Source organism: Akebia trifoliata, chromosome 2 (assembly GCF_017979445.1).
Source record: "Akebia trifoliata isolate Shusen 1 chromosome 2, ASM1797944v1, whole genome shotgun sequence".
NCBI lineage: Eukaryota > Viridiplantae > Streptophyta > Magnoliopsida > Ranunculales > Lardizabalaceae > Akebia > Akebia trifoliata.
In genome coordinates, this window is record NC_141376.1 from 3,386,664 (window position 1) to 3,413,967 (window position 27,304).

Genomic DNA, 27,304 nt, shown 5'->3' on the forward strand with positions numbered 1-27,304 from the left:
CCAGCCAAGGCTCTTACCCCCACACCAATGGGGCTCACAAGCCCCACCTTTTCTGAGCCAAAAGACCCTCTAATCTCCTCTTTAACTCCCTCCCAAAAAGCAGAAAAAAGAAAAGAAACCTCTCCCTCGTCCACACCACCACCACCACTACCACTCTTCTTCTCTCACTCTCTCCACAGATCTGAACGTTGAGAGCTGAAACCTCCTCACGCCCACCCATAACAAAATGAAGAACCAAAGATAATTTTTTTTTTTTCAAACAAAAACCCCCCAAAATAAATTTCAGATCTTTCTTCTCTCCTGTTGTCCAGAAACAAAAAAAATCCCTAGCAAATGGCTTCAAGGGGCAGCAGAGCAGAGAAGGTGAAGAGAATTTTTCAGCAATTCGATGTGAACAGAGATGGAGGGCTCAACAGAGAAGAAATGGCTGCTCTCGTTGTCGCTGTAAACCCTAAGGTTAAGTTTAGCGATGAACAGATTAGTGCTATCCTTGATGAAGTCTTCAAAACCTACGCTGAGTTCATCGATGGAGAAAAGGGTCTCACCTATGAAGGTCTCCTTCGGACTTATGATGATGGTGCTGGTGATGTCGATCGAGATTTCGATGCATTAGGGCTTGAACTCAATCCAGACTCCTCCACCTTAGCCATCTCCATGGTTTCTGAAGCTTCTTCTTCTTCAATTGCGGATGAACGTGTCGTGGAGTCGCAAAAGAAGCAGAGGATTGCTGCTTGGGCGGCTTCTCCGAATCATGGAATCATCTTTGATGATACATGGAAGATTGTGGATGATTTGGAGATTTTGATTAAACGTTTGAAGGCAAAGCAAGCGAAAGATGGAAGATTGAAGGGAGATAACATCGATGTCTATTCGGACCCAGGTTGGTCGAGGGAATTGGGACCATCTTCGGAGATTTCTGATAAAAGGATCTTCTGGGAAGAATCTGGACACGATTACGCTACCTTTGTGAAGGAATTGGGGGTGTTGCGAAGTAGAGCTGACAAAGCCAGGTCGAGGGAAGAGGCATTCGACGGGCACATTGCGATTGGTAGGGTTTTGCATGACCATCAATTGTTTAAGGAGGCTTTGGTGAGCTTCAAGCGGGCGTGTGAGCTTCAACCGACTGATATTAGGCCACATTTCAGGGCTGGAAACTGTCTTTATGTTCTTGGGAGATTTGGAGAGGCAAAGGAGGAGTTTTTATTGGCTCTTGAAGCTGCCGAGGCTGGTGGGAACCAATGGGCTTACCTTCTTCCCCAAATTCATGTTAATCTTGGAATTTCGCTCGAAGGGGAAGGTATGGTTTTAAGTGCTTGTGAGCATTATAGAGAGGCTGCAATTCTTTGTCCAACACATTTTAGGGCTTTGAAGCTTCTGGGTAGTGCTCTTTTCGGAGTAGGAGAGTATAGGGCAGCTGAGAAAGCCTTGGAGGAGGCGATTTTCTTGAAGTCTGATTATGCTGATGCACATTGTGATCTGGCATCTGCTTTACATGCCATGGGAGAGGACGAGAAGGCGATTCAGGAGTTTCAAAAGGCTATTGATTTGAAACCCGGGCATGTAGATGCTTTGTACAATTTAGGTGGTCTTTACATGGATATGGGTAGGTACCAGAGAGCTTCAGAGATGTATACTAGGGTTCTAACTGTGTGGCCGAACAATTGGCGAGCACAGCTCAACAAAGCTGTTGCCTTGTTGGGGGCTGGGGAAGCTGAGGAAGCAAGGAAAGCCCTGAAAGAGGCTTTTAAGATGACCAACAGAGTTGAATTGCACGATGCAATTGCCCATATGAAGCAATTACAGAAGAAGAGACCCAAGGGGAATGGGGGCACTGATGGGGACGGGGCTTTTCTAGTTGTGGAGTTGTCGAAATTTAAGAGGGTTGGTCGGAGGACTGCTGTCAGACAAGACTTGGCCAATGCTCTTGAAATTAGGGCTTTTCAGAGGCTCACTAGGTTGAGTCACTGTGATGTGGATCTTCTAAAGAAGGAAATGAATGAAACTGATGTACCAGTGTCCTACTCCGGCAGTGGAGTTCCTGAGAAATCCATTCGCAAGGCCGCATTGGAGGGAATTCTTCGCAGGTTGTTTCATTTCCTTAAGCCCGAGACATTTCAAGGGGCCGTCAAAGCTATCAACGAGAGGATTTTGTCCATCTTGGATACCTTGGGTTCGGGTAGGGTGGATTTGGGCATGTTCTATGCTGTTCTCGCCCCCATTTGCAACGGCCCTTCTGACAAGCGCAAACGAATTGCTTTCGATGCCCTCGTGTGGCGGCCAGTGAATGAAGGTGGTGCACAGATCAGGAGAGTCGATGCGCTGACATACATCAAGATGTTGAGGGCCATTTATATTCCTTCACAAGGGGCCAGCGAAATGTTAGAGGTTCATGGGGAAGTCGATGTTTCAACCGTCTCTTTTCCTGAGTTCCTTGTGATGTTTGACGATCAAGATTGGGGTTTTGGGATTATGACCACTCTGGTGAAGCTTGAAACTGGAGACAGGACCCGCCATGGTCATCATGCTTGCTCCGTGTGTCACTACCCCATTATCGGATCCCGCTTCAGGGAGGTGAAATCTCATTTCAGCCTTTGTAACCAATGCTATAGTGAAGGAAAGGTGCCACCCATGTACAAGCAAGAAGAGTATAAGTTCAAAGAATATGGGAGTGAGGCTAAAGCTATGAAAGATAAGTGCATGTTCTTTAGTTTGCATTCTAAGAGTTCCTCGCAAAACGATCCATAGCTAGGATGCATTAAGTGTTTGATCATCCTGTAATATCCCACCCAAACTGTTCTAATTGTTCAGTGTGAAATGTAGACCGTAGATGTGTTTGATCACCCATCTTATGCCCTTGTATAATAAATGTCCGTGGAATTTTCTGTCCAGAATTCTTTCTTTAGTAACTGTTTGAGTTTTTCTTGTTTAGTTTTTTTTTATGCTTGACTAGGAGAAATTAATGAGGTATATAATTTCATATCCTCTAAATTTAGAGTTGTGCTCCATGGTAGTAGGTCTCCTTGACCTCCATTTGGACCTCCCCTTTTCTTTGTACTGTTCTTTTACTTCAATGAAATTTCTATAATTTGTGTAAGAATAAAATTGGAGACCCAAAGACTAGAACCCTAGAGCTCCAATTCCATGGCATTAGACCCATTGGTAAAGCATTCACTTTGGCATTCCTATATAGATTACAATCCCAAGTAGTTGGTCATCTAGTTAGGGTTTTACTTTTGGTTCAATAGATCCCATTGGCGGAACCAATACAACATCATTCCTTTGGATGTGTGCCATGTGTCCTTTGGATGATATGAAAATGACTTCTTATCCTCTCATTACATTTGTGAATATTTTGCTTTACACATTTGCATGGGCTTTAAATATCAGGTATTTTGCGGTTGGTCAAGTACATCAACACCCCCTCGTTGTCGATATTATATACATGATCATATCATCATCATCATCTATGCCTTAGCCCAAATATTTAGGTCAGCAGTATGTATTTACTTTCGTCATTCAATTCTATCAAGTGATTCATTTTAATGCAAGAGTTCATCTGATATATAAAACACCCACTCATTAGGAGCTCTTGCTATGTCTTGAAAATGGGCTTCCCAAGATTTCTCCAACAAATCTACTCCTTTGGATAACTTAGGTAGCTATAAAGAAAATACAGTCTACTAGACAAATTACAGGCCATGAAGTGAAATGAGATTACTGAAATCTTGATAACAGATGCCATGTTAAAATGGAGATTTGGGGTTTTGACAGGTTTCAAAGACTTGAAAAAGACAAGGATCACTGGAGATTTACCAAAATTTTTCAACAGCTTGTAATCTCAACTAGTTCAACAGGAGTCTCATTATGCTCTATAGATAAACTAAGAGGAACCTTTTGGACAGATAAGATTTAAGTTTTTTGTCTAGGAACATTTTCCATTGAAAGCAAGTAGGAAATGCACTACGATTGGTTGTGGGAAAAAGCGAAAAGGTTTTTGGAGCCTCCTCTTAGTGCAGAGGAAAATTCCTGGAAGACAACATGTGAGCTTTTCACTGTAGGTGATAGAATGGTGGGGCCAAATAACTCCTAGAAATTCCTCGAAAGGAATACAGGCTTTCATTAGTTACTGACTCGATGGAATTGTTTGAAAGATGCAACGCAGACAAGATGGATTCCTTCAGTCGAGTTTGAGGAGCTCATCACTTGTCAGGTAAAGACTTTCACAGTCTCTCTCGCTTAGGATGAGCTTTCTTTCATAACTCTTACTGGAAATAAGTAAGCATGCAGTTTAGTGACTGTTCAAAACAGCTTATAAACTTGAATGCAGACCTTGTTAGTATATAACAACCACCTTCATAGTCGATTCATTAGGGTCATTACCTTCTCCCCGGATTTCATTGATAAGAATAACGAGGAGGTCAAGAAGACCAATCTACTGTAGAAAGAGATTTTTTGGTTCTTGTTTTCTATTGCAGTAGTTCTTATCGCACAGTAAAATGTTTGTTGTGGTGATTCTAAGTGACTAATGCGGGAATGTAGGTGTGTGTGCTATGATCGAAAATATCTTAGGGCATGAAGTGCTTCAAACAGTATATTAGTGTGTTATTTTTTTTTCTTTGATAAATATAAAATTTTATTAGAATGAAGGAGAAAAAAGGGAATGACGAAGAAAGCAAAAGAAGAAAATCAGTGAGAAAAGTTTTGTAACTAACGAAGAAAATTAGTATGTTATGTCTGCTTATTAAAGTATTAGATTATGGAGTATCATATTAAGATGAACAACAAAGCATGGAATTGTTATTTCGATGCAGTCATGGTAGTTGTGATTCATTGTATTAGGGTGCATTGTGAAACATTGAATCATGTGATGTTCTAACTAGGTTAGTTATGTACTCTAATGCAATGTTTTTTTTTTTTCCTTGCTGGGGTTAGTGCCTTAGTGGTTACCAGTTAAACATTAGTATAAGAAGGGGTTTGAACCCAAGACCTTGGAACAACCTCCACAACAATACAATGTATGATAATTTCTGTAACTACATCGAGATAACAATCACATGCTTCGTTGTTCACCTTAATATGATACTCCATAATCTAATACTATATTCTTATCAGGAGGTTTTTGAGCCTATTCAAATATTAATTTGATCATTATTTGGATTCATTCATCATTGGATGGCAAAGTTCTCACTTGGGTTGAGACCCAGACATAACTAAGGGTGTTAATCGGTCGGGTTTCAAATGGGCTGAGCTAATGGTCAAACCCTGTCTAAAACATTGCACCAAAAAATAAATCCAACCAGGTATGAACCCAAAGTATCAAAATCTCAAATATTTTAAGCCTAAGCTTGGCCCAATGGTTGGTTTAATGGACAGATACAGTATATTTAAGCCAGAATGATAATCTTTTTTCTTTTGGTAAAAACAAAACCCAAACCAAGTACACCTAGTTAACAGGCCTTAAAAATTAAGTCTGATTGCAGTTACTGGATCTATAATAAATGTAGCTCACTTCTGAGCCCAAATATTTTGGACCTGAAAGTGTATCTAATCATTCTGGTCAGTAGGCTAGTCATTGGATCGCGTTCTTATTGGGGTTAATCTACTACCCAAACCCAATCAAATCTATCATTTTATGTTCTGGAACCGATCCAGTATAGTATTTGATGTTCCAGATCTGGTTTGAAAATTCAATAATTTCGGATTGGACCAAAATCTAACTCAGATTCGATTTTTGATAAAAAAATAATAAATTATAATCTATATAAGAAAGTCATATATTTACATACGAACTCATTGAGTCCCTACTGGATTGGGGATATGATTGATCCAAGTTATCAAAATGGATCCTTATCGGAACATTTCTTTATTGGAACACAAATCCTCAATCCAAACCCAGAGTTTTCGGATTGGAACAAATGAGATATCCATTTCAGGAGAAGCGGAAGTTATGGATAACTGCCATTATTTTTTAAACTTTATAAGAAAAAATTGGACATGCAGTTGCATGTAACCACAAATTCATAGACTAGAATGTATATCAGTATTTTCTTTTTGCTATAAGGTGCTTCTTTGTTTTTTTTCTTTTTTTGAACTATAAAATCTCTGTAATTTTCAATCTTATAGTTGATTTGCATATATATATATATATATAGTACATTATAATTTTTGTGGAGATTTTTATAATGTTCGTGTTGAAGTGAGCTCAAGATTGTACCTCATATCGCACATCCTGAGTCTTGATGTGAAAGTGTAGATGCTTTTTTACTTGAATATCTATGGTTCCTACACACTTTCACGTCACGATGTGCAATATTAGGTATAATCTTGAGGTCACTTCACATTATTCATAATGTTATCCATATTAAATATTTTATTTAAATATAAATTATTATTTTATTTAAAATTAAAAGTTTTCTACATTATCCTTTAAAATTTGTTTTTGTGATGAAAAATGATTATATAGAGGTAATATGATAATTTTATCTCCTCATTTATCTTTCTATTGAACTACTAACACTTTTATCTTAAAACAATATTAGTACTTGAAAAAAGATAAAAAGCTAATAATGTTACCAAAGCAACATGTGCATATTCATGTGGGCTCTTCACTTTCTCCTTGGTATTAATTAAGAAAACACTAATCTCAACTCTGAAGTCTTAATCCATAGTTGAAATGCTAGGGATTTCCAAGAAAAATGTATCTATAAAAATCTATATTATTTAATCTCTATAAAACAATAATTGATTTCTAAGAAAACTTGGATTTTTTTCCCTTTTATCCCAATTTGATGAAAACTCTTTACTTATGGTTGACTAGAGTAGAAGATGTTTTCCCCTCCCCCAAAATTTAAACTAGGTTTGGAACTTGGACCATACCTGATAATTTCTACTAACTGAATCAATCTAAAAAATTTGAATTTAAAAATAATCAATTGACCCATTTAGTTCAACCAATTTGACCGATGACTCGGCCAGGTTTTTGAAAGGATCTGTCCAATTTTTAAGTGATTTTTAACATACCCTTCCTTGATTTGATGAATATTTGAGATGTCCCTTATAAGTTTTTACCGCTATTTTATATTATATTATTCAATATTTACATACATTTTTTTTTAAAGTATTTTCATCTTATGTGGTTATGACTTATTTCCATGACAACTTTTTTCTTTTTTTTTGGTGCTCGCTCAATAATGAATATGGTTCCACTCTTAAAACATTGGTTTCACATACATCCATGTAATCGAAAATAAGTATATTACTGCTATTTTATATTATATTATTTAGTATTTATAAAATAAAACATAGGTCAATTTACTAAATAAGAATCAGAACTGAACCGAAATGCCAATAGAACCAAACCAATCCAAATCAAACTAAGGTCAGTTTGGTTTGGATCGATACTATGGGTTGCCAATATTCGATAAACATTCTTGGAAGTAAAATATTTTAATTGATAAACATTTTGGCAAAACATTTTTCAAAACATGGGTTAGAAGTTTTGGAATGGGCCGATTTTTGGTGAGGATGATCTCTACGGTGAGGAGATCATCCTCACCAAAAATCAGCCCATACCAAAACTTCTAACCCCATCAAAAATGGTTTACAAAAAATGGATGGTCCACGGTTTTTCAACTTGTAAACATGGGGTTAGAAGTTTTGGAATGGGCTGATTTTTGGTGAGGATGATCTCCTCACCCTAGAGATCATCCTCACCAAAAATCAGCTTATTCCAAAACTTATAACCCATGTAGGACAAAAATGATTGGCTAAAATGTTGGCCAAAATGTTTGGTGCTGAACGGGACCCATATATATATATGGGAAATATTCAACACCCCTACACTTTACTTTACGCTTTACCAAACATGTTTTGTCCTACATGGGTTAGAAGTTTTGGAATGGGCTGATTTTTGGTGAGGATGATCTCTACGATTAGAAGATCCTCCTCACAAAAAATCAGCCCATTCCAAAATTTCTAATCCCATGTTTACAAGTTGAAAAATTGTGGACTGTCCATTTTTTGTAAACCATTTTTTATGGGGTTAGAAGTTTTGGAATGGGCTGATTTTTGGTGAGGATGATCTCCTCACCATAGAGATCATCCTCACCAAAAATCAGCCTATTTCAAAACTTCTAACACATGTAGGACAAAACACATTTGGTAAAGCATAGGGTGGCAAACGGGACTCTATATATAGAAAGGATGGCGTTCAAATGCCCTAAAGAAAGTCAAACATTGTGCCAAACATTTTTTCAAAATATGGGTTAGAAATTTCAGAATAGGTTGATTTTTTGTGAGTATGATCTCTATGATGAGGAGATCATCCTTACCAAAAACCAACCAATTCCGAAACTTATAACCCCATTGAAAGTTTGTTTGCAAAAATCGGACTGTCCACGATACTTCAACTTGTAAACTATGGTTAGAAGTTTCGGAATGAGCTGATTTTTTGTGAGGATAATCTCTTCATCATAGAGATCACCCTAATAAAAAATCAGCCCATTCCAAAACTTCTAACCCCTATTTTAAAAAGTGTTTAGTACAATGTTTGGCTTTGTATAAGGCTTCCGAACGAATATATGCTTATTTATTGTGAGTTTGGTTTTTAGCTCTATACAAGTCTTGAACCTAACTGTAACTTATTCCAAACCAAATCTAACCAATCCAAAGCTATCTATTTGATTCAGTCCTGGCCTGAACCGGATCAAGTTGCACTCCTAATTATGACTTATGATACCGTGACAACATTTGTTTTCTTCCATTCCTTGTTATGGGTCAGCATACCATCACTGCTAGAATTTCCCACACCATAAACGGTCCACTTATTTACCTTACCCCCTTTTGAAAAGTGTAATGATTTTGTAATTCAGCGGAAAAGGACGACTTAAAATCTCAACTGACGTGTACATTGAAGAATTGAAGTTTTTTCCCTCGGTATGCATAATTGTACATCCCTACAAAACATGCGCAGTTGATTTCTCAAGGAAAAAATCTACAGCTGTTGCACCTGCCACGTCAGGAAGTTTTTGAGTTACAATGTCAGGTTGAATTACAAAATAAGCCCTCTTTTGAAAATCAAGAAGATGCTGCCATCATCAGAAATTTTTTTTTTCTCTTTTCATGGACAAGCTTTCAAAGCATGATTTTAAATCTTGGCTTTTTTATAGTTTATATATAAAAATATAAATACCTATTGACTCAACCAAGTTTTGTTGACTCATCTCATATTTTCAAAATATCACCCAAGTCGCCTTGTTTATCAAACGAGATGTTGTACCGTATGAGACATATGATGAAGCCGTATCCTTAGTTAAATAAGAGGTGAGTCATCTTGGTCTCTGATGAGATTTAAAATGATTAATGCTGGAGTGACCATAGTGGAGGACATCTTGATGTGGTGGGCGCATTCTCGTAAATGAGTTTTCCCCGAGATACAAGTAAAATGTATCTACTAACATTCACGCACGAACATGTCAAGGTGTCCCCATGTGTCCCTGCTGCGGAGGTCACTCTAGCACGACTCGTTTAAAATATTTTTCAAAAGAGAACATTACTTATTTGTGTGTTGTCCAAAGTTGTCAACAATTTACTTTTAATAAAGTATATGTACAGACTATCCTGCCTTAGAGAGAAAGTAAAGTAAAGCACATGATTTATACTCTTTATAGAATTCTTCTTTATAGAAATCATAAGATGCTCCTATGAGCATCAATTATTTATTATTATTATTATTTTTTATGCTACTTATTATGTAATAGATGATATGCATTTAATTTGATCCATTAGAAAGGCTTTCCATCCACGGCAACCCCTGAAGATGATTCAAGGCTTCAACACTTACTATTACTCTTTATTCTTCTTTCTTTTCCAACTCTAATGAGAATCAGAATCATAGAAATCTCAAGCATCAAGGAAATAAGGAAGGAAATAATCCACTTTACTTACTTTACTTGTTAATGTTAGAGAGATAAAGAAGAAGTATGCTTGAGACTTAAGCAAGATAGGAAACCACATTGTATTCTATTGGCAGAGCTCTAGTATCTGTAACCTTAGTCCTTTGGTAAGCTAATTTGAAGAAGATAAAGTTGTTATTTTCGTTCTTTCACTTGTGAGAGAGAAGAAGATAGAAAATAAACAAATGGCGGAGGCAGTTGTTTCCTTTGCTGTAGAAAGGCTCAGTGACTTACTCATTCAAGAAGCAGTTTTCTTGTTGGGGGTGAATGACAAAGTTCAGGAGATGAAAGATGAACTAACAGCGATGCAATGTTTCCTAAAAGATGCAGATTCAAAGTTGCAAGAAGGAGGCGAGGAGGGCGTTCGCAATTGGGTTGCACAAATCAGAGACGTTGCTTATGATGCGGAGGATGTCATCGACAAATTCATCATCAAAGTTGCATCGAAGAGGAGATGGGGTATCGTCAAGAGGTTCTTTTGCATCTTTGACGAGGGCAAAGATCTTCACATGGTTGGTAAGGATATTGAAATGATCCAAAGCAGGATAACCAGTATCTCTCTCCGTCGGGAAAATTTTGGCATTAGAAACATTGGAGAAGCGAGTAGTTCCACTTCAACAAGCATGAGCCTGCAGCAGCTGAGACGGTCCTATACTCATGTTGAGGACGAGGACATCATTGGCCTTGAGAAGGACATAGAGACTTTAGTACCAGAGTTACTCAAAGAAGAAGAACGGCTTCGTATGGTTTCTATTGTGGGAATGGGAGGTCTGGGTAAGACCACCCTCGCTAAGAAGGTTTACAAGCATTATGATGTTAAACATCATTTTGATTGCTATGCTTGGACTTTTATATCCCAACAATGCAGAACGAGAGATGTTTTGCTGGAGATAATAAAACAAGTTAGCACTCCCACTGACAAGGAGATGAAAAAAATCAAAGAAATGAACGAAACAGAATTGGTGAAGCAGCTTCCCAAATGCTTGGAAGGAAAGAAATACTTGGTGGTTCTTGATGATTTATGGAGGAATGAGGACTGGGATAATCTAAAACCTGCCTTTCCAAATGGGACGCTAGGAAGTAAAATAATGCTCACCACCCGTAATAAAGAAGTTGCTTTGCACATGGATGCACGAGGTTTTCTTCATGAACCACGGTTTTTAACAGAAGATCTGAGTTGGGAGTTACTTCGTAAGAAAGCGTTCTATGGAAATGTAAATACAACTGTCTCTCCAGCTTTGGAGAAGATAGGAAGAGATATGGTGAGAAGATGTGGTGGTTTACCTCTGGCGGTTGCTGTGCTTGGCGGGTTATTAGCGGCGAAGGAGTCAGCGAATGAGTGGGAGAGTGTGCTTGCACACATTACTTTGCACTTGAGTAAAGGCCAACTTGGAGTGAATGGGATATTAGCTCTAAGCTATATTGATTTGCCCTATCGACTAAAGCCATGCTTTCTCTATTTAGGCCTTTTTCCGGAGGATTCTCAGATCCGTACAAAGAAATTGATTAAATTATGGGTTGCGGAAGGTTTCATAAGAAAAGAATCAGGAGAAACAATGGAGGAGATGGGAGAAGAATACTTGGCTGAGCTGATTAATAGGTGTATGGTTCAGATGGGTGAAAGGGGTATCACTGGAGGAGTTAAGACAATCCAGGTACATGACCTTATGCGAGATATATGCATAAGAAAGGCGAGGGAAGAAAATTTCCTCGATATCTTCGATGAGAATTCCATTGAACTATCATCCAATGATAAATTGCATAGAGGAGCAATCCATTCTGGTTCTGGGATGGAAAGGTGCACTTCCTTACAGCACTCATCTTCGTCATTCCTCCGTACTTTATTATTCTTTAATACAGAAATACCTTATCCAAAAATAAATTTGGAATTTGTCTGCAAAAATTTGGAAATACTCAGAGTCTTAGATATCAGTGGCACGTATTTCAGACAAGCTATTAAATTACCCAGAGAAATAGGAAAACTAATTCACTTAAGGTACTTGGGGCTAAGGGATAGTGACACAAGAATGCCTCGGAGAACATCTATAGGCAATCTACAAAGTCTTCAAACCCTAGATACAAGGGGGGTGTACAGAGTATCACCTATAACCAATGAGATATGGAAAATAAAACAATTGAGGCATCTATACTTGGAATTCGGTAGTGACTTCAGAATAGACACTTTGGTAAATCTCCAAACCCTTTGGCGCGTGCAGGCAGGGAGTCAGATAGTACAAGGTCTGGCCAACTTGAGTAATCTGCGAAAATTGGGGATAATTCATCTAACAAAATCACAAGTACAGGTAGTACTCAATTTTGTTGCCACGTTGAAATGCCCTTTTCGAAGATTGTATTTGCAGACAGAAGAAACATTTTCCGATCTGGAACCACTTTCTCGTTGTCATCATGTGCGCAAACTATTATTAGATGGCTGTATAGAGAATCTGCCCCAATGGCCGCCAAACCTCGTCAAGTTGGAGTTGTGGAATAGCTACCTTCTTCTAGAAGACCAGGTGGCAACATTGCAGGATCTACCAAACCTGATTTTCCTCTACTTACGTCCTCACTCATACGAAGGGGAGAAAATGGTTTTCTCTATTAAAGGGTTTCCTCAACTCCAATTTCTACATCTTGCTGGACTGGGCAATTTAGAGGACTGGACATTGGAGGAAGGATCGATGCCATATCTTAAGCGTTTAGAGATTTCTCTGTGCAACGAAATGAAGATGGTTCCAGAAGGATTAAGATTCATCACTACCCTCAAGGAGTTGGATATCAATTATATGCCAAAAACATTCACCGACAGGATTCAAGAAGGAGGAGAGGATTGGTACAAAGTCCAACACATACCCTCTATCAAGATTTAAGTTTCGATACAATAAGTCATCCATCAGTTCTCGGTGAGTTTTTATTTGGTTTCTCAAGCCAACATTGATTTTGCAATAAAAGCCATTTTAATTCACTTCTCTGTCAATTTCTCTCTTTTATTTATTTTTACAATGTTCTTACCTTTTACTTTTGTGCCGCCTAGTTTTTATTTATTCATTACCTACCAGTTAAAGAACATAGACTCCTCAAAACTATTGGATCTTACATTTCTTTTATTTCTTTTCTTGTTAGGAGAATTTTAAATCATTGTAAATATATTTTTGATGCTAACAATTTTTATTTTCTATTTTCTATTTTAAAAATACGAATTAATGAAAATTCTGTATTTTAAAAATATAAATGAATTTAAATTCCTGTCAACATTACACACCCACCTCTTACTTTGTTGAGTTTACTCTCACATCCGTCATAAATTGTCTTGTTTCTCTTCTTAGAAACACATGGCCCTCTGCACTCATTGCCAATTGGTTTTGAGTTAGACCCCCAAATTTATTATCCTTGTTGTCAAGAGAATTAAAAAATAATTAAAATAAGGTGGATTTGGGTCAACAATACTAACCATTTGGACACAATGCCATACACCCAATTTATTTTCTCTATTGTATATAGCTATGCAATTACCTCAATTCTACCAATAATGTAGAAACTTGAAGGTGCTTTTGTTTTATATTGTTAGATTCTGCTTCTAGCTTCTTATTTTAGATTGTCAGAGTTACGGTATGTTTGGTCATACTTCTGAAGTCTGAAGTCTGAATTTTAATTTCTGTTTTCTGAAATCTAGAATCTAAAGTCTTGTTTTGAAAAAGTTGTTTGTTTATCATTTTTAAAACCTTCTGGTTACAAACAGAATTTTAAAACATAATAGTCATTTTGACAAGATTACCCTTTTGTAATTCTAATAAATTGTTAACCGAAAAACATAACATGTTATGCATAATGAAACCATCTACACATTTAATTTCAATTTCTAATAAATCAGAGACCCAAAAGTATTGTTTTCAAATTGATTTCATATTTGAAAAATTATATTCTAACAAGGTAATACTCAAACAATAAACAATCATCCATTTTTAAATTCAATTGCAATTTGATCACGTAAAGTGATGTGAACTACCTATAAATTTAGCAAATAAAATCAAAAGGAAAAGTGGATTGAGATGTGAACTACCTAATCAAAAGGAAAAGTGGAGAGACCTTAACAGCACAATTGTAGAGGAAGAAGGGGTAGAAGAAAAAAGAAAAATAGAAAAGTTAAAAATAAGGGTTTTAGGGTTTATATAAAGAAGAGATAAGTGATAGAAATCAGTGTTTTGAGGAGGGTATTTTAGGAAAAAATAATAATTCAGAATTCAGAAGTTTCATCCAGCATCCCCCCATTGCTTAATCAAAAGTTCTGAATTTTAATTCTTAAGACTAAAATCTGAAACGAAACAAACAACAATAAAACTTTTGAAGTCTGAATTTTAAAAGTGGACCACCTCTTTTAAGACTTCAGAAATGTTACCAAGCACATGCTTAGATTTGGGGAAATGGTTTTAGTATCTAGAACTATAGCACCATTTTTCGGACCGACTTCTACAGTTGGGATATGAAATACTGTATCCCAGATAGCTATGATGGACAATCAAAACGAATATAACACACTTTTTCACGATCTTAGTAGGAAAGAGGTCCGTACTCCTCAAATGTATGATATATTATAAGATATATTGTATGTGTCATAGTCCATTATCATATCTTGATCAATTGACATTTACCAATTAAATAGGTTCCACCTGCATTACTCATTTCTTTGACACTTCCTGAATTTCACATATTTGTGGCCATTTGGTTGATTTATCAGAAACTGAATTTTTCCTTCACACTTGTTTCTTTGTTCATGGTGGTTGTGGTGATGATCATTGCTTTGATGAAGCAACAGTGATGATGATTGTGGTGATGGGAATGGTTATGGAGGGAGTGGGAGTGGCAGTCGATGGTGGTGCTGTGTTGATAGTGGTGGCAAATGCTGTGAGGATTTCTTTTTTTCCCCACCAAATGGACCTCTTTTATGAACCATAGTTTCTTTTATTTAAAAAAAAATTGTGTCATGTCAAATGATTGCCATCATTTAATAATGTAGATTTTTGATTAGTTTGATTGGATTGCTAAACTACGCCATGGGTTACTTAACCATGATTTGATTGTATTTATGTGCGTGTGTATGTGTGTGTTTCTCATATCTCAAATATGGGATTTATCCCCATTTACCTTGAGAAAAAAGGCCAAATAGTTGTTAATCCATTCTCATATCATTAACGTAGTTAACTGAATATGTATATTTATTCATGCAGATTTAAGCTTTGCTTTTTTAGTGACAGGTCATTTTCATGTTAATATACTTTCATAAATTAACTTTTCTCATTAATAATGATCTTCAAATTGGTAACCAAGTTGATTTGACAATTATTCGATGGGGTTCAATTTAATTCGGGAAGGATTTAAAACATTCAAGACTATAAGATTGATAGTTTTAATAAATAAAATAGGTGGATTATGAAGTTAAGATTTTGAAAGATGTGGAGGTTACAAATGATTCGGCTGATGCATCCGTGTGGTGCCCTTATTGTGTTTATTATCACAAAAAATTATTTATACTAATTGAGATACATGTAATAATCATGAATGTCATTCCCCTGGTGTGACAGAGGAGACTCAATTTCATTAAAATATCCCATCTTGTTAAACAACATTAAGCATCATAAATTAAATATATATATCTAAAAAAATGAGTATTCATGAAAGAAATGTGATTAAGAGTCAGTTACAAAAGTTTATAAAGTAGCTTAAGTATCAAGGACGAGCCATGTACAAGTTGGTTTGTGGATGGAGAAGCATGTGTTGTGTGTGATAGCAACTATAATACTCAGTCACGACATCGTCATCTGCATCTCTTCTCCATTGGTTAAAACGGTTCGAGGATCACAAGCAAGGAGGATCTTCAGAATATGGGATTAAATCTGAATTTCTAGAGGAAGAAGACTACGTGATCTACAACCCTACACCTATAACGTTTCCCGGTGGTGATGCAGGGCCCATTCCACATGTTTCTACTCAGTTTACACCTTATATCAATGCTACTGTCTCTAACTCAAAAGAAACATGAGTATGGTTGTCTTCTCTACTGGTGTTCTTGTACATGGAATTAGATCCAAAATTTGGTTTCTATGATACAGTAGTTAACATGATTTGTTGTACTATCATCTCTTGCTTTTTGTATCTCTCTACAAGTTAATTTTTAAAACCATGTGCAGCACACATACAGAAGAAAGTAGGCCATCTTAGGTTCTACACAACAAGGATCCTACTCACTATTGCAAACCCTAACAGATCAAAAAGATGATGAACCATATGGAAATTCACACCATGCCAAAATGTATAAGCTTCGAGTCATACATCTTAAGGTTCTTATAGTAAAACTTAAAAACAAAATTCACAGTTTAATGATCTCTCTAGATACTAAAATTTATTACCCAATACCTCAAAAAAAAAATAATAATAATAATAAAATAAAATCATTAACCAACAATTATATCTAAAGTAGTGAACTCGCCGGTAATTAAAAAATGTCGAGTTCAACAACAATTAAAAAGTGGTGAACTCGACAGTAATAGTGGTGAGTTCGACAGTAAAAATTGTGAACTTGACACTAAATAAAAAAGTGTCGAATTCGACAATAATAAAAAGTGGTGAACTCTACCGTACATAAAAAAAACGATGAGTTTGCCAGTAAGGAGGGACTACTAAGAAAGAAAGAAAAAGTTTACTAAAGGTCCTATCAAGTTACCACACAAAACTAAAGGACTATTTAGAAAGAAGCCCTTCCGTGAGGGTCCTTTAAGTAAGTTTCCCTTAAAACTAATTTAAACAGACTCTTTTGGTAAATTGGAGAATCATCACCATCAAAGCCTTACCCCAAATCTGGCAAAGATTTGGGTTCGGCTAAATTATTCCTCCATTCAATTCTATCAAGTCATGTCTTCTCTTTATTTGATCCGATTATCTCAGGATGAAATTTGAAATTAGAATACTACTTTCATTTGACGAGTTGACGCTTTTGCGTTTGGAGTTCTTAGCTTTATCACTAAAATATTAATTCAGCCGGATAACAAACTGTCTTTTACCTAATTCTTAGGTGATGGTGAGTAGGTAATTGGTTTATTAGTTTCTGGAATCTAACAGAAATCAGTTTTTTTTTAAAGGAGATAATTGTTGGAGTATAAAAGGAAATAGATCAAACCAAGTTCTATTCATTCTTCACCTTCATCTTGGTTGGTTATTGGTTACATCTTTTTGTTTTATATCCATTATATTCTTGTTCTTCACTTAGACTGATCAAGTGGACTTATTGGAAAGCCCATGTTGGTCGCAAGGCCTTCATATGTGTATCAGAGTGACAGCTCTGCTATAATTCTTCATCCCTCATCTCCAGAGATTATCGGGAAACAATAGCATATTCTCTAAAAGATGAAATTGATTTCTAGTTAAAAAAAACCAATTCTTCAATCCAATTGAAGCTGCTGCTTACACAATTTGTTTTGTTGGTTGTTTATTGATTTCTAGTTTTTGCTTTCCGAATTCTCAAATTGGGAATTTCTTTTGATACATATATAATGACTGGTGCCAATTTCATCATTGAAGCACTCCATTATCCTACTATTAAAGTGTCTCAATTAATCTATTTCTCACTTAGTCTAATGTAGAAGTCTATTTCAGGTTTTTTTATTATTTCCAAGACATCTTGCCTTGTTCAATCCCTCAGTCATCCCTAAATGCATTGACAAGCATTGAATGGAAAAGTTATTGTTTGAGCTTGAGAGGTCCTTTATACTAATACCACCTTATATCTTAAATTTGAAGGGAAGTTCACTATGTGAAAATTAAAAATTTTGACAAGAAAATTTGATGGGCTGAAGCCCACAAATTTTAAAAAGTGAATTTTGAGGGCTTATGGCCCGTGAAATTTTTTATGATCCCCAATTTGACGGCTTAAAGTGATCAAATTTCTCCCATCTTCCATTAATTTAATGATTTCGGTCCGTTGAAAAAAAAAATTTGACAATGAAAATTTTGACACCTTGGTCCATCAAATTTTATGAATTTCGACGGTTTTGGGCCATCAAATATAGGCCTTTTTCACATTGTGGTTATTGGAAGTTAATGATTTTAAATTTATTATATCTTGCTTCATTCAGGCACACACCTCTACCTCTCCTTGTGCCTTAGGCTCCACGATGCCTTAGCACCTCAAGTCGCCTTATGTGCTTAAACTACATCGTAACACATGTTTGAATCACACAAGTAACCCTTTAAGGACTATATGAACATCGTCCAATAACAATGTTCTATGGACTGAAATTGAGCAGAGCCTCAATTTTCTGTTTCTAGCTCCTATGGTACTTGGCATGAATGTGTGATTTAAATGGATCAAAGAAAATGCTTTCTACACCTGTGGATGTCTGAGATCCTACATAATAGAATCAAAGAAAATCCACATACGACAACTACTGTAGCAAACTACAAAAAATAGTGATTTCTATACATCAATAAAGAATAAAAAGGGAGATAATAAGCAGCTTGACTATTGTAAGTACTTGTGACTTGCGATAGCTTATGATAAAGTGTCTCAAACTCATTGATTGGTGTATAATAATGTGGCTTTTCCTCTTTTTGATGTGACATGGTCTATTTACTCAATGATGTCAATCTTATCTTTTATATTTCATTCTCTATAATTATTTATTAAAATAAGGATTGAAATTGATGGGAATAAATTTCCTTCACAGATTTAATTCCTTATCATGTGTTGCTATACAAACTGGAGAACTTGTTCTAATTGAAATTATGTTCAAACATTTCACTTCTTTATTATATAACATTTCTCAAAGGGTATGGCCATGGTACAACGACCAATTGGATCTCCTTGGTATCGTGCAGTTCAAAATGCCTCAAACCTGTAGAATGTGGTCTGCTCATAGATGTCAGACGGAGATATTGCTATGAATTTTTCTGAGAATATGCTTCACAAATGGTACGATCTTGTTAGAAAAGACGATACTATTCGAAATTTTAAGTAATGCTTTCTTGTTCAGCAATGTTTGTCAATTCTGTTTTTTGTGCAAGTTTTGGAGGACATGCTTGTTTGACAGGAGGAGCTTCTAGCTTACATAGATTTTCAAGTCAAATTTAAACTAAGCAAATTATTCCAACTCAAAATAGGTTGGATTTAATGCCTTGTCAAAAAAGTTTCTCCCTTGTAGATTTTCCTATGTCCTTAGTCTTTTTGGGTACTATTTATTAGGTCCAAATCAAATTCCAATTTTTTAGACGTATAATGGGTTCATAGGTTAGGCCTCCCATTAGACCAATTTTGGGTGTATTGGCTTGTGGTAAAATGACCTCGTATGGTTTCTGATGAACTCACTTGCATCTTGTCTCTTGGATAATAGGAAATAGATGAACGACAAGACTACGAGAATAGGAGCTATTACTTTCAATGACAGAGATTGAGCTCGAAGTACGGAATTGGTGGGAGTTGTTATTGTTATTGTTGTTGATTTTGGATTCTTCATCAAGGGTGATGCTTCCTGTAGAGGTCGAGTCTACAATGAAGTTTGACTATCACTCCAGTTGAGCAATGTCTTCATACTGAGAAAAATGTTAAGGAAAGTGAAACATCAGAAAAATGTCCTCGAAGATATTTATTTATTTTTCTATTTTTAGGTTTAAGATTTTATATGAACCTGATCATAATTGTAATCAACTATGTAAATTGTTTGAGCGAGCATTATATTGTTTTGTAATTGCTAGAAATTATTTGATTCAAACCTTTGTAATGTTGGAATGGTGTGTTTTAATCTTTAAATGAGGTGTGATAAATAATTTAAGAAATTGGAGTGCCAATAGCAGCTAATAAAAAATAGTTGATTTTCTTTTTTTAGTTACAAATTTGGAACGGTTATCAGCTATTCCAAACTCCGATATTTCCGTTTCTAACACGTTTAGGAACGATTTTCGACTGTTCCTAATTTCCAATTTTTGGTGTGATGTCCTCTTCAATTTTTCCAAAAAAATTTATCTTGTTCTAATTGGTTCAAGGCTGAAAAGGGAATATTGAGCTTGAACTGTTTCATACTGTAGTCTAAGATGCAAACTCATTGGTTTTTCCCCTCCAAAGTGACAATCTCGTTGGTTTGTAAAGAGATGATCCCAGCAAAAGTACCTTAACCTATAAGATAGTCACTTCATATTTGAGAGATTGACTTTAAATCTGCGAAATTATCAGTTTAATACCTCTCATATTAGTTCTTTTCATGTCTTGGTATTTAAAATGAATAGTGAGCCTGAATTGTAATTTCATCAAAATTTGGTCACATTGTCATAAATATCTTTAATATCCCCTTCACTTGATATTTGAGAGATTCACTTTAAACCTACAAAATTATCAATTTAATACCTCTCATGTTGTTACCGTTCATGTTTTGGTAATTAAAATGAACAGTGAGCCCGAATCGTAATTTTGTCAAAATTTGGTCACATTTTCGTAAATATTTCAAATACAAGGCCTAGTAATAGAATAAAACATTGAAGAAATCTCCATACCCTTAACAGTTTTGATTGAGTAGGATGAATGAACAAGCTTTCAAGTTTCAACTGTAACTAATGTTTAGGAAGAGGAGAGACTTATGTGATGGGTGTTTTGCTTCATATCATTTAACTTCCAACTAAGCATCAAAGTTTGACTTTTTAGTTGACTCGACTCAAATGTTCATGAAGTCAAATCAATTTGGTGGCTTGTGAGTCAACTCGGATAAGTTTATTAAAATATTTATAAATATTTTAAATTATTAATAGTTAAAAAAATATTTATTACTTTTGTCTCCAAGAAAATGTTAAATATAATCCCCTGAATTCTAGTTAATTTTTCTAAACCAAATCGGTTCCAACTGACTCAATCAAGTTATTGAGTTCACTCTACTTTACCAAGTTGGTTCTACAAGTTAGTTAGAATGAATTTTTAGCCAAATCGCCTCGAAATCCAAACAAGTCTGAGTCGGCTCGATGAATTTTAAAACTATATAATAGTATAGCTTCATACCAAGAGGGGATGGTATTTTTTCAACTTAATTATTCAAATGTGCCTCCACCAAATACAGACACTACTGGTGTTTATTATATATAATAACCACAAAAACCAGCCAGGAGGATATTAATATAAATATCATCTTTGATCCAAACTATTAGATAATTCTCAAATTTTGAATTTAGAGTCTCGAGAATTACCTAGTCAACTTGAAAACAATAAGAATCTTATTGAACGATTAGGTTCCACCGACAAAACATAGATTATAGAATTATAATTGAAGTAGGTGAGCAATCAACGTAGCAAGTGGCAATAAATAAATAAAAGAATAATTTACCAAAACGGTAGAGTTTTCAAAATTAATTCCGAAAATGGTACACTGCAGCAATTAATTCCGAAAACAGTAAATATACCGTTTTCAGAATTAATATTTTTTACCAAAACGGTAAAAACAGTAAAAAAAAAAAAAAAAATATACCGAAAATACCCTTTTTTTGTTTTACATATATATTTACAATTTTAACCTTAAAAAAATGAAAATCCAACTAAAAAGATTCACTCTCTTTCGGTAATCCAACAATCATATGTATTTATAATTTTTTTTTACCGAAATCAATTTTATTTTTGTAATTTCAGTCAAAAAATAAAAAGGGTATTTTCGGTATAAAAAAATACATTTTACTGTTTTTACCGTTTTGGTAAAAAAATTAATTCCGAAAATGGTAAATTTACCGTTTTTGGAATTAATTGCTATAGTGTACCGTTTTGGTAAATAAACGAAAAGTTGTGCATGTTTTGGTAAATCTGCCTAAATAAAATTAGGGGTGTATTTTTTATTATCTCCATAATATTTCTTCCATTTAAAAAAAATAAAAAATTTGAATACTTGACCTAGGGCCTTGAATTTGATCCAATTGATAGTAAAATAATCTATTTAATTGGACCCTACGAACCAAGGAGTTGGACTGCTATGGATTGGACCTAGTCGATCAGAATCAGCAGTTGGACCCAAGACCAATTTGAGAAAGGAATATAATTATTACTTTTCAGTGCAATAGACATTATTCAAATAAGGTCATTTACATATTTTCTTAAAATTATTTATGGTAGAAAAATTATTATTTTGAAAAACTTTTATTTGTGTTAATGGAACTAATTCTATTTCTGCTTTGAATGTTTACGCCTTCCCTACAAATGTAATCATCATTACTATTATTTTCGCCATCGCTTGAAATGTAACTATCAATACTGATTTCAGAACGAAGATAAATGTCAATGCAATCATTAATGTGATTATTCCAACTATATTTAATATCATACATGTTACGATCGATCATAGTAGTTGCCACTCTTAGATCCATTATTAAGACAACCAGAAAAAACACTTTCTAATTCACTCATAAAAGACCAATCATTATCAATCTCAAAAATCTAATTTTCAATATCAAAATATATGAAATAATTGTAATCATTACTATCGCTAACTAAAAAAAATGTCATCAGAGATGGAACTGAAAATTAGTTAGTGACCAAACCATTTTTATAAATGTTTTCTAAACTTCGCTGGGATGGTAACTAAAACATCTTTCTCTACTTGACTTTGTATAATAATAGGTATAATGAAGTTACTAGGGGTGGCTTACGCAGTGTGTATTGAGGTGTGGGAGGAGGGTTTCAATCCTCCTTTGTTATGGAACGCAGCTCTTACTATATTTGTGGGTTCTCCGAAGTTGTCAACAATTTCCTTTACTTTTAATAAAGAATGAAGTATAACGCATGCTTATAGTCTATTGTAGAATATTTATTCTTTATAGAAATCATGATGTTCCTACGAGTATCATTTTTTTAAAACAAGGCTAGCCTTACGAAATTAGTAAGATTTCAAATCTTACTAAGGTTTGCTGAGCTCACATTGTGGTATCCAAAAACATGATCTGAAGCCAAATAGTCATAGAGGGCAAAAATGTATGAACTTTTAAAAAAAATTCAGAAAAAAAAAAAAGAAGTTAATTTTTAACGTTGAATTACAATTTTAAATTTGGAAGTTCGTTTGCCGTCAATTTTTCAAAACCTTGGAACAACCTCAAACAAGGACCCTTACTAAGTTATTAAGGAAAGTGTTTTTCCTTTATTTTTATTTTTGTATGTAACTTATGATGTAGTGGATGATAGTATACATACGTGGCAAGATTATTTATGGCTTCGACACTTACTACTATTCTTTGTTCTTCTTTTCTTTTCCATCTCTAATGAGAATCAGAATCATAGAAATCTCAATCCTCGCTAGGCGCAATTTGGAATACGACAATAATTTGATATGGGAAAACTTTGAGTTTTATTCCATTTTGAATTGCAAAAATCTGGGCAAATATTCGTTAAACGTTAAACATGCGGCATATGATTTATGCGCGTATTATACTTCACATAAAAAATTGGGAAAACAAAAAAATTGCTATTACTTATTTAATCACGAGTTGTCGTTTTTCTGTTAATATAAAATTTGGAGTTTGCCTTCATCAAATAAGACAATTCAAAATCCATTGATATGGAAGTCATTTCGCCAATTTGAAATCTGAAATCTAAGACATTCATACAAACACATATCTCAATCTAGATAGAAAGAACTCACATACATGGGTAGAATTAATTCCTTTCAAATAATAACAAGGATAAAAAAAATATGGAGAAAATACAAAACACATAATGAATCCACAAATCATATTATTTGGTCCATGCCAGATTCACATGGGGAGAAGTTTTAAAATTATAAGGATACTCAACTCTTATAGAATATGTGGTATAAGCTAGAAACAAGGGGGGTTGATGGTCAAAGTTTGATAAAAGACGAGTAAAGTACAACTCTTGGAACTTCTCTCATAAAGCTTAAAAAGGAAGAGAACTAGTGAAAATCGATGAGAAAACTGAGAGATGGAAGCAAAGAAGTTTCCTTCCCCTCAATTATTAGAGATGGAAGTAAACAATGAAAACCAATAAGGAAGCTTTCCTTCAAAGTCTGTTGCTATAGAGATGGAACAAAGAAGAAGTTGTTGTGTTTTTAGGTAAAAATTACAAATCTTTAGGGTAAAAATTGGTAAGAGATATGAGAAATGTTAAAGGCACCCCACATATTAATGATGGCACCATAGCTAAATTGTTTTGTCTTATCTAAGTTAAAAGTTTCGGAATTAGCTGATTTTTTGTGAGGGTGATTTTTATGGTGAGGAGATCATCCTCACAAAAAATCAGCCTATTCTGAAAGTTCTAACCTCATCAAAACAAGTTCAAGAATCGTAAATCATCATTATAAACTAGTTTTGAGGGGGTTAGAAGTTTCAAAATGGGTTGATTTTTTATGAAGATGGTCTTCTCATCATAGAGATTATCCTCACCAAAACTCAACTCATTCTAAAACTTTTAACCCATATAAGACAGAAAAATTGGTTATGGTGGGGATGAACATGATAATCATTTGGGGTGCCTTTAACACTACTCAAGAGATATTTAGATTTGTGTTTGTACACTTTTACCTAGCATTTTTTTGGGATGAATTTTAGAAAAATTCTTTAAAATCCGTTTAATTCTTGAGTAATGTTAAATGCACCTAATGAGAGCCTAAAAAGTCGTTTCTTGAACCCTTATTACATGAACTTTACAAATAAATTGCACATTAAATCCCCTCATTAAAAATAGTTCATGGTTAGTCCATAATAATTCTTGTTTTCAATTTAATTATGCATTTTGAAATTAATTATTGTTATTTGCGTGTAACAGAAATTATTTGCGAAGTGTCAAGACGAATCGAAAAATTCGAAAGTTACCACTCTGATTCAAGATCCAAAAAAAAAAATCGAGGACCAAAAGTCAAGTCAATTGACCAAAACTTTACCACGGTGTCAGGGTCAACAGCGGCGGCGGGGTCAACGAAAAAGGTCAAACCTTGAATTTCGCATTGAAGCTTGGCGGCTGGATATCATTCGCAATAAATTATTTTTAGTATTTTTTGTAAATACAGAATGTCTTCGAAACCCTAATTATCATAAGAAAATCATAATCTGGTCTCTCTATAAATAGAAGACCAGACTACGAGTTGAGGAGGCTAGATTTTAGAAAATTAGTTTAATTTTTATTTTCTTTTTTTTCTGAATTTTATGAAAGTTGTAAGGAGACTCTGTTAATTTCAAGTCAAGTAATAAAGATAACTTCTTTCTGTCATCTTTTTTTTCTCTCCATGTTTTCTTATTTTATTTTTTACTTTATTGTTCTTGCGATGACTATTGGTTAAATTTCTGGTAGATCGATTGAGGAAGCCTAAGCAAGATTTGTTAGTGTTTTACTATTCTCGTGATGATTTAATAGTTTTTATTATGATAACGTAGATATTTATTATTAGGTTGAATATTAAGTATTTTCAAAGTTTTTATGGTCTCTTTCTTTGATAAGTTCAAGAAGAACTATGCTTTACAGAGAATAGTTAATATTTACCTAATAATCTCAGTCTAAATTATTGCATACTTTTGATCTTGTTTACAGTTTAACTATTTGATTTTTTCGATCTACAAACATTAGTTTTGTTTAGTAAATCGAGATAAATAGAGAACCAGAATTCACTAATAAAATTTGTGATGGTGGATCCAATTGATCTGCACTTCCTTCTCATATTTTTAAGTTTATTTTATTTTAGTAATTTATTTTAGATAAATCATCTCTTGCAAACTATTTTTAAATCATTTCTATATACCTGAATCGGATTAGAAGTAAAAAATTCGTTGGATTAACGTTGTCTTTGTGGTTCAACCTTTGTTTGCCAAGGTTTTCCTTTGTTCTTTATTTTATCATCATCTACAGTTCGAACAACACCCTACCATAGCCAATTTTTTTTGTCTTATATAGGTTAAAAGTTTTGGAATGAGCTTTTTTTTTAGGATGATCTCTATGGTGAAGAGACCATCATCACCAAAAATCATGTCATTTCGAAACTTCTAATCCCATCAAAATTGATTTACAAAAAAATGGACGATTTACGATTCTTGAATTTTTTTTTAATGTGATTAAAATTTTTAAAATGGACTAATTTTTTATGAGGATGATCTACTCACAATGGAGATCATCTTCACAAAAAAACAAAAAAAACAATTTGGCTTGGTATAGGTTGCCTTTATTAATAAGTGGGGTGCTTTAAACATCACTATTAATTATTTTCATCATTTAAAACTTCGACTTTTTATTAACCATTCAAAGATACGATGGAATAATACTTCTTCTTAAAAAAATGAATAGTCTACTAATTTATAACGAAGAGTATGGATCCAGAATGGTGTTCCATTACTAACCAAGGTCAAGTGTGTCACTCCCCCAATTTAGGATCTATATTTTCTCAAATCTGGAGGGTGAAGCAAAAAATATAAAAATAAATGTAGATGTCCAGTTTTTAGTGTGGTGCCATTTTCCGTTGGTTCAAGGTTGAAAATGGAATATTAAGTTTGAACCGGTCCATACTATTGTCTAAAATAACAAACTCATTGATTTTTCCCCCCAAAGTGACAATCTCGTTGGTTTGTAAAGTGATGATCGTGTTAAAAGTAGATTAACCTACAAGATAGTAACTTCAAATTTGAGAGATTAACTTTAAACCTACGAAATTACCAATGTAATGCCTTTCATGTTAGTTGCTTTCGGAAAGAACTATCGATTAATCGTATAGGCATTCATTATCCCTTTAATCAATAATAAAAAATAATAATTATATTTTTTAAAATTCATTTGAAATAAATTAAAACAAATTTGCAAGTGTAATGATAGCCCCAAGTATTCTAGAATTATAAACATGTAGTAGTATATCGAAAGTGGTAAATATGCAGATATACCGTCTCACGGTTATTATCCTAATTGCATCCAATGTTCTATTACACAATACTTAAAAGTATTCTAAACCTAAAAATTTCTCAACGCAAGCACGTACAGTCGAAAATCTTATTCTCGATTCCAACCAATCAAAATTCTCATTCTCGATTATTAAACAATTGAGACTTTCATTCTCGATTTCAAATTTAAATTTAAATATTTCATTTTTTTTTATAGATAATCATCTAATGAAAATACATTTTCAAAATAAGGCGTCTTAATAGTTTTTAAAACAAACTCTCTACAAAAATTACTATGAAGATCAATTTGTTAAATAAATTGATTTCTGATTACACTTACCCAAATTTATTTATTTTTTACTTCACGATATTTAAATATTATAGAAAATATATAAAATGAATTATTCTACAATTCGGTACATGAATTTTGAATTTAAATCATAATAAATTTGAAATTAACTATTAAAATTGAAATAAAA

At 34.2% G+C, this 27,304-nt stretch overlaps 1 protein-coding gene and 1 pseudogene across 3 annotated transcripts; both read left to right on the top strand.

The window, feature by feature from the left end:
* Positions 1–2,906, top strand: LOC147408842 (putative TPR repeat-containing protein At1g05150). The gene has a single exon (XM_086422626.1). The coding sequence runs from the start codon at positions 334–336 to the stop codon at positions 2,743–2,745; it is 2,412 nt and encodes an 803-aa protein (XP_086278752.1). The 5' UTR covers positions 1–333; the 3' UTR covers positions 2,746–2,906.
* A 6,876-nt stretch (positions 2,907–9,782) lies between these two features.
* LOC147408843 (putative disease resistance protein At1g50180 pseudogene) lies at positions 9,783–15,017 on the top strand (annotated as a pseudogene). 2 transcript variants are annotated; one of them, XR_015171762.1, is made up of 2 exons: positions 9,783–12,853; positions 14,758–15,017. The product of XR_015171762.1 is annotated as a putative disease resistance protein At1g50180 pseudogene, transcript variant X1 (transcript). The 2 variants fall into 2 exon arrangements; XR_015171763.1 differs by having other exon boundaries at positions 14,764–15,017.
* Positions 15,018–27,304: the final 12,287 nt, after the last annotated feature.

Coding starts and splice junctions, on each gene's coding strand:
- LOC147408842 (XM_086422626.1), top strand. CDS start 334: ATGGCTTCAAGGGGCAGCAGAGCAGAGAAGGTGAAGAGAATTTTTCAG.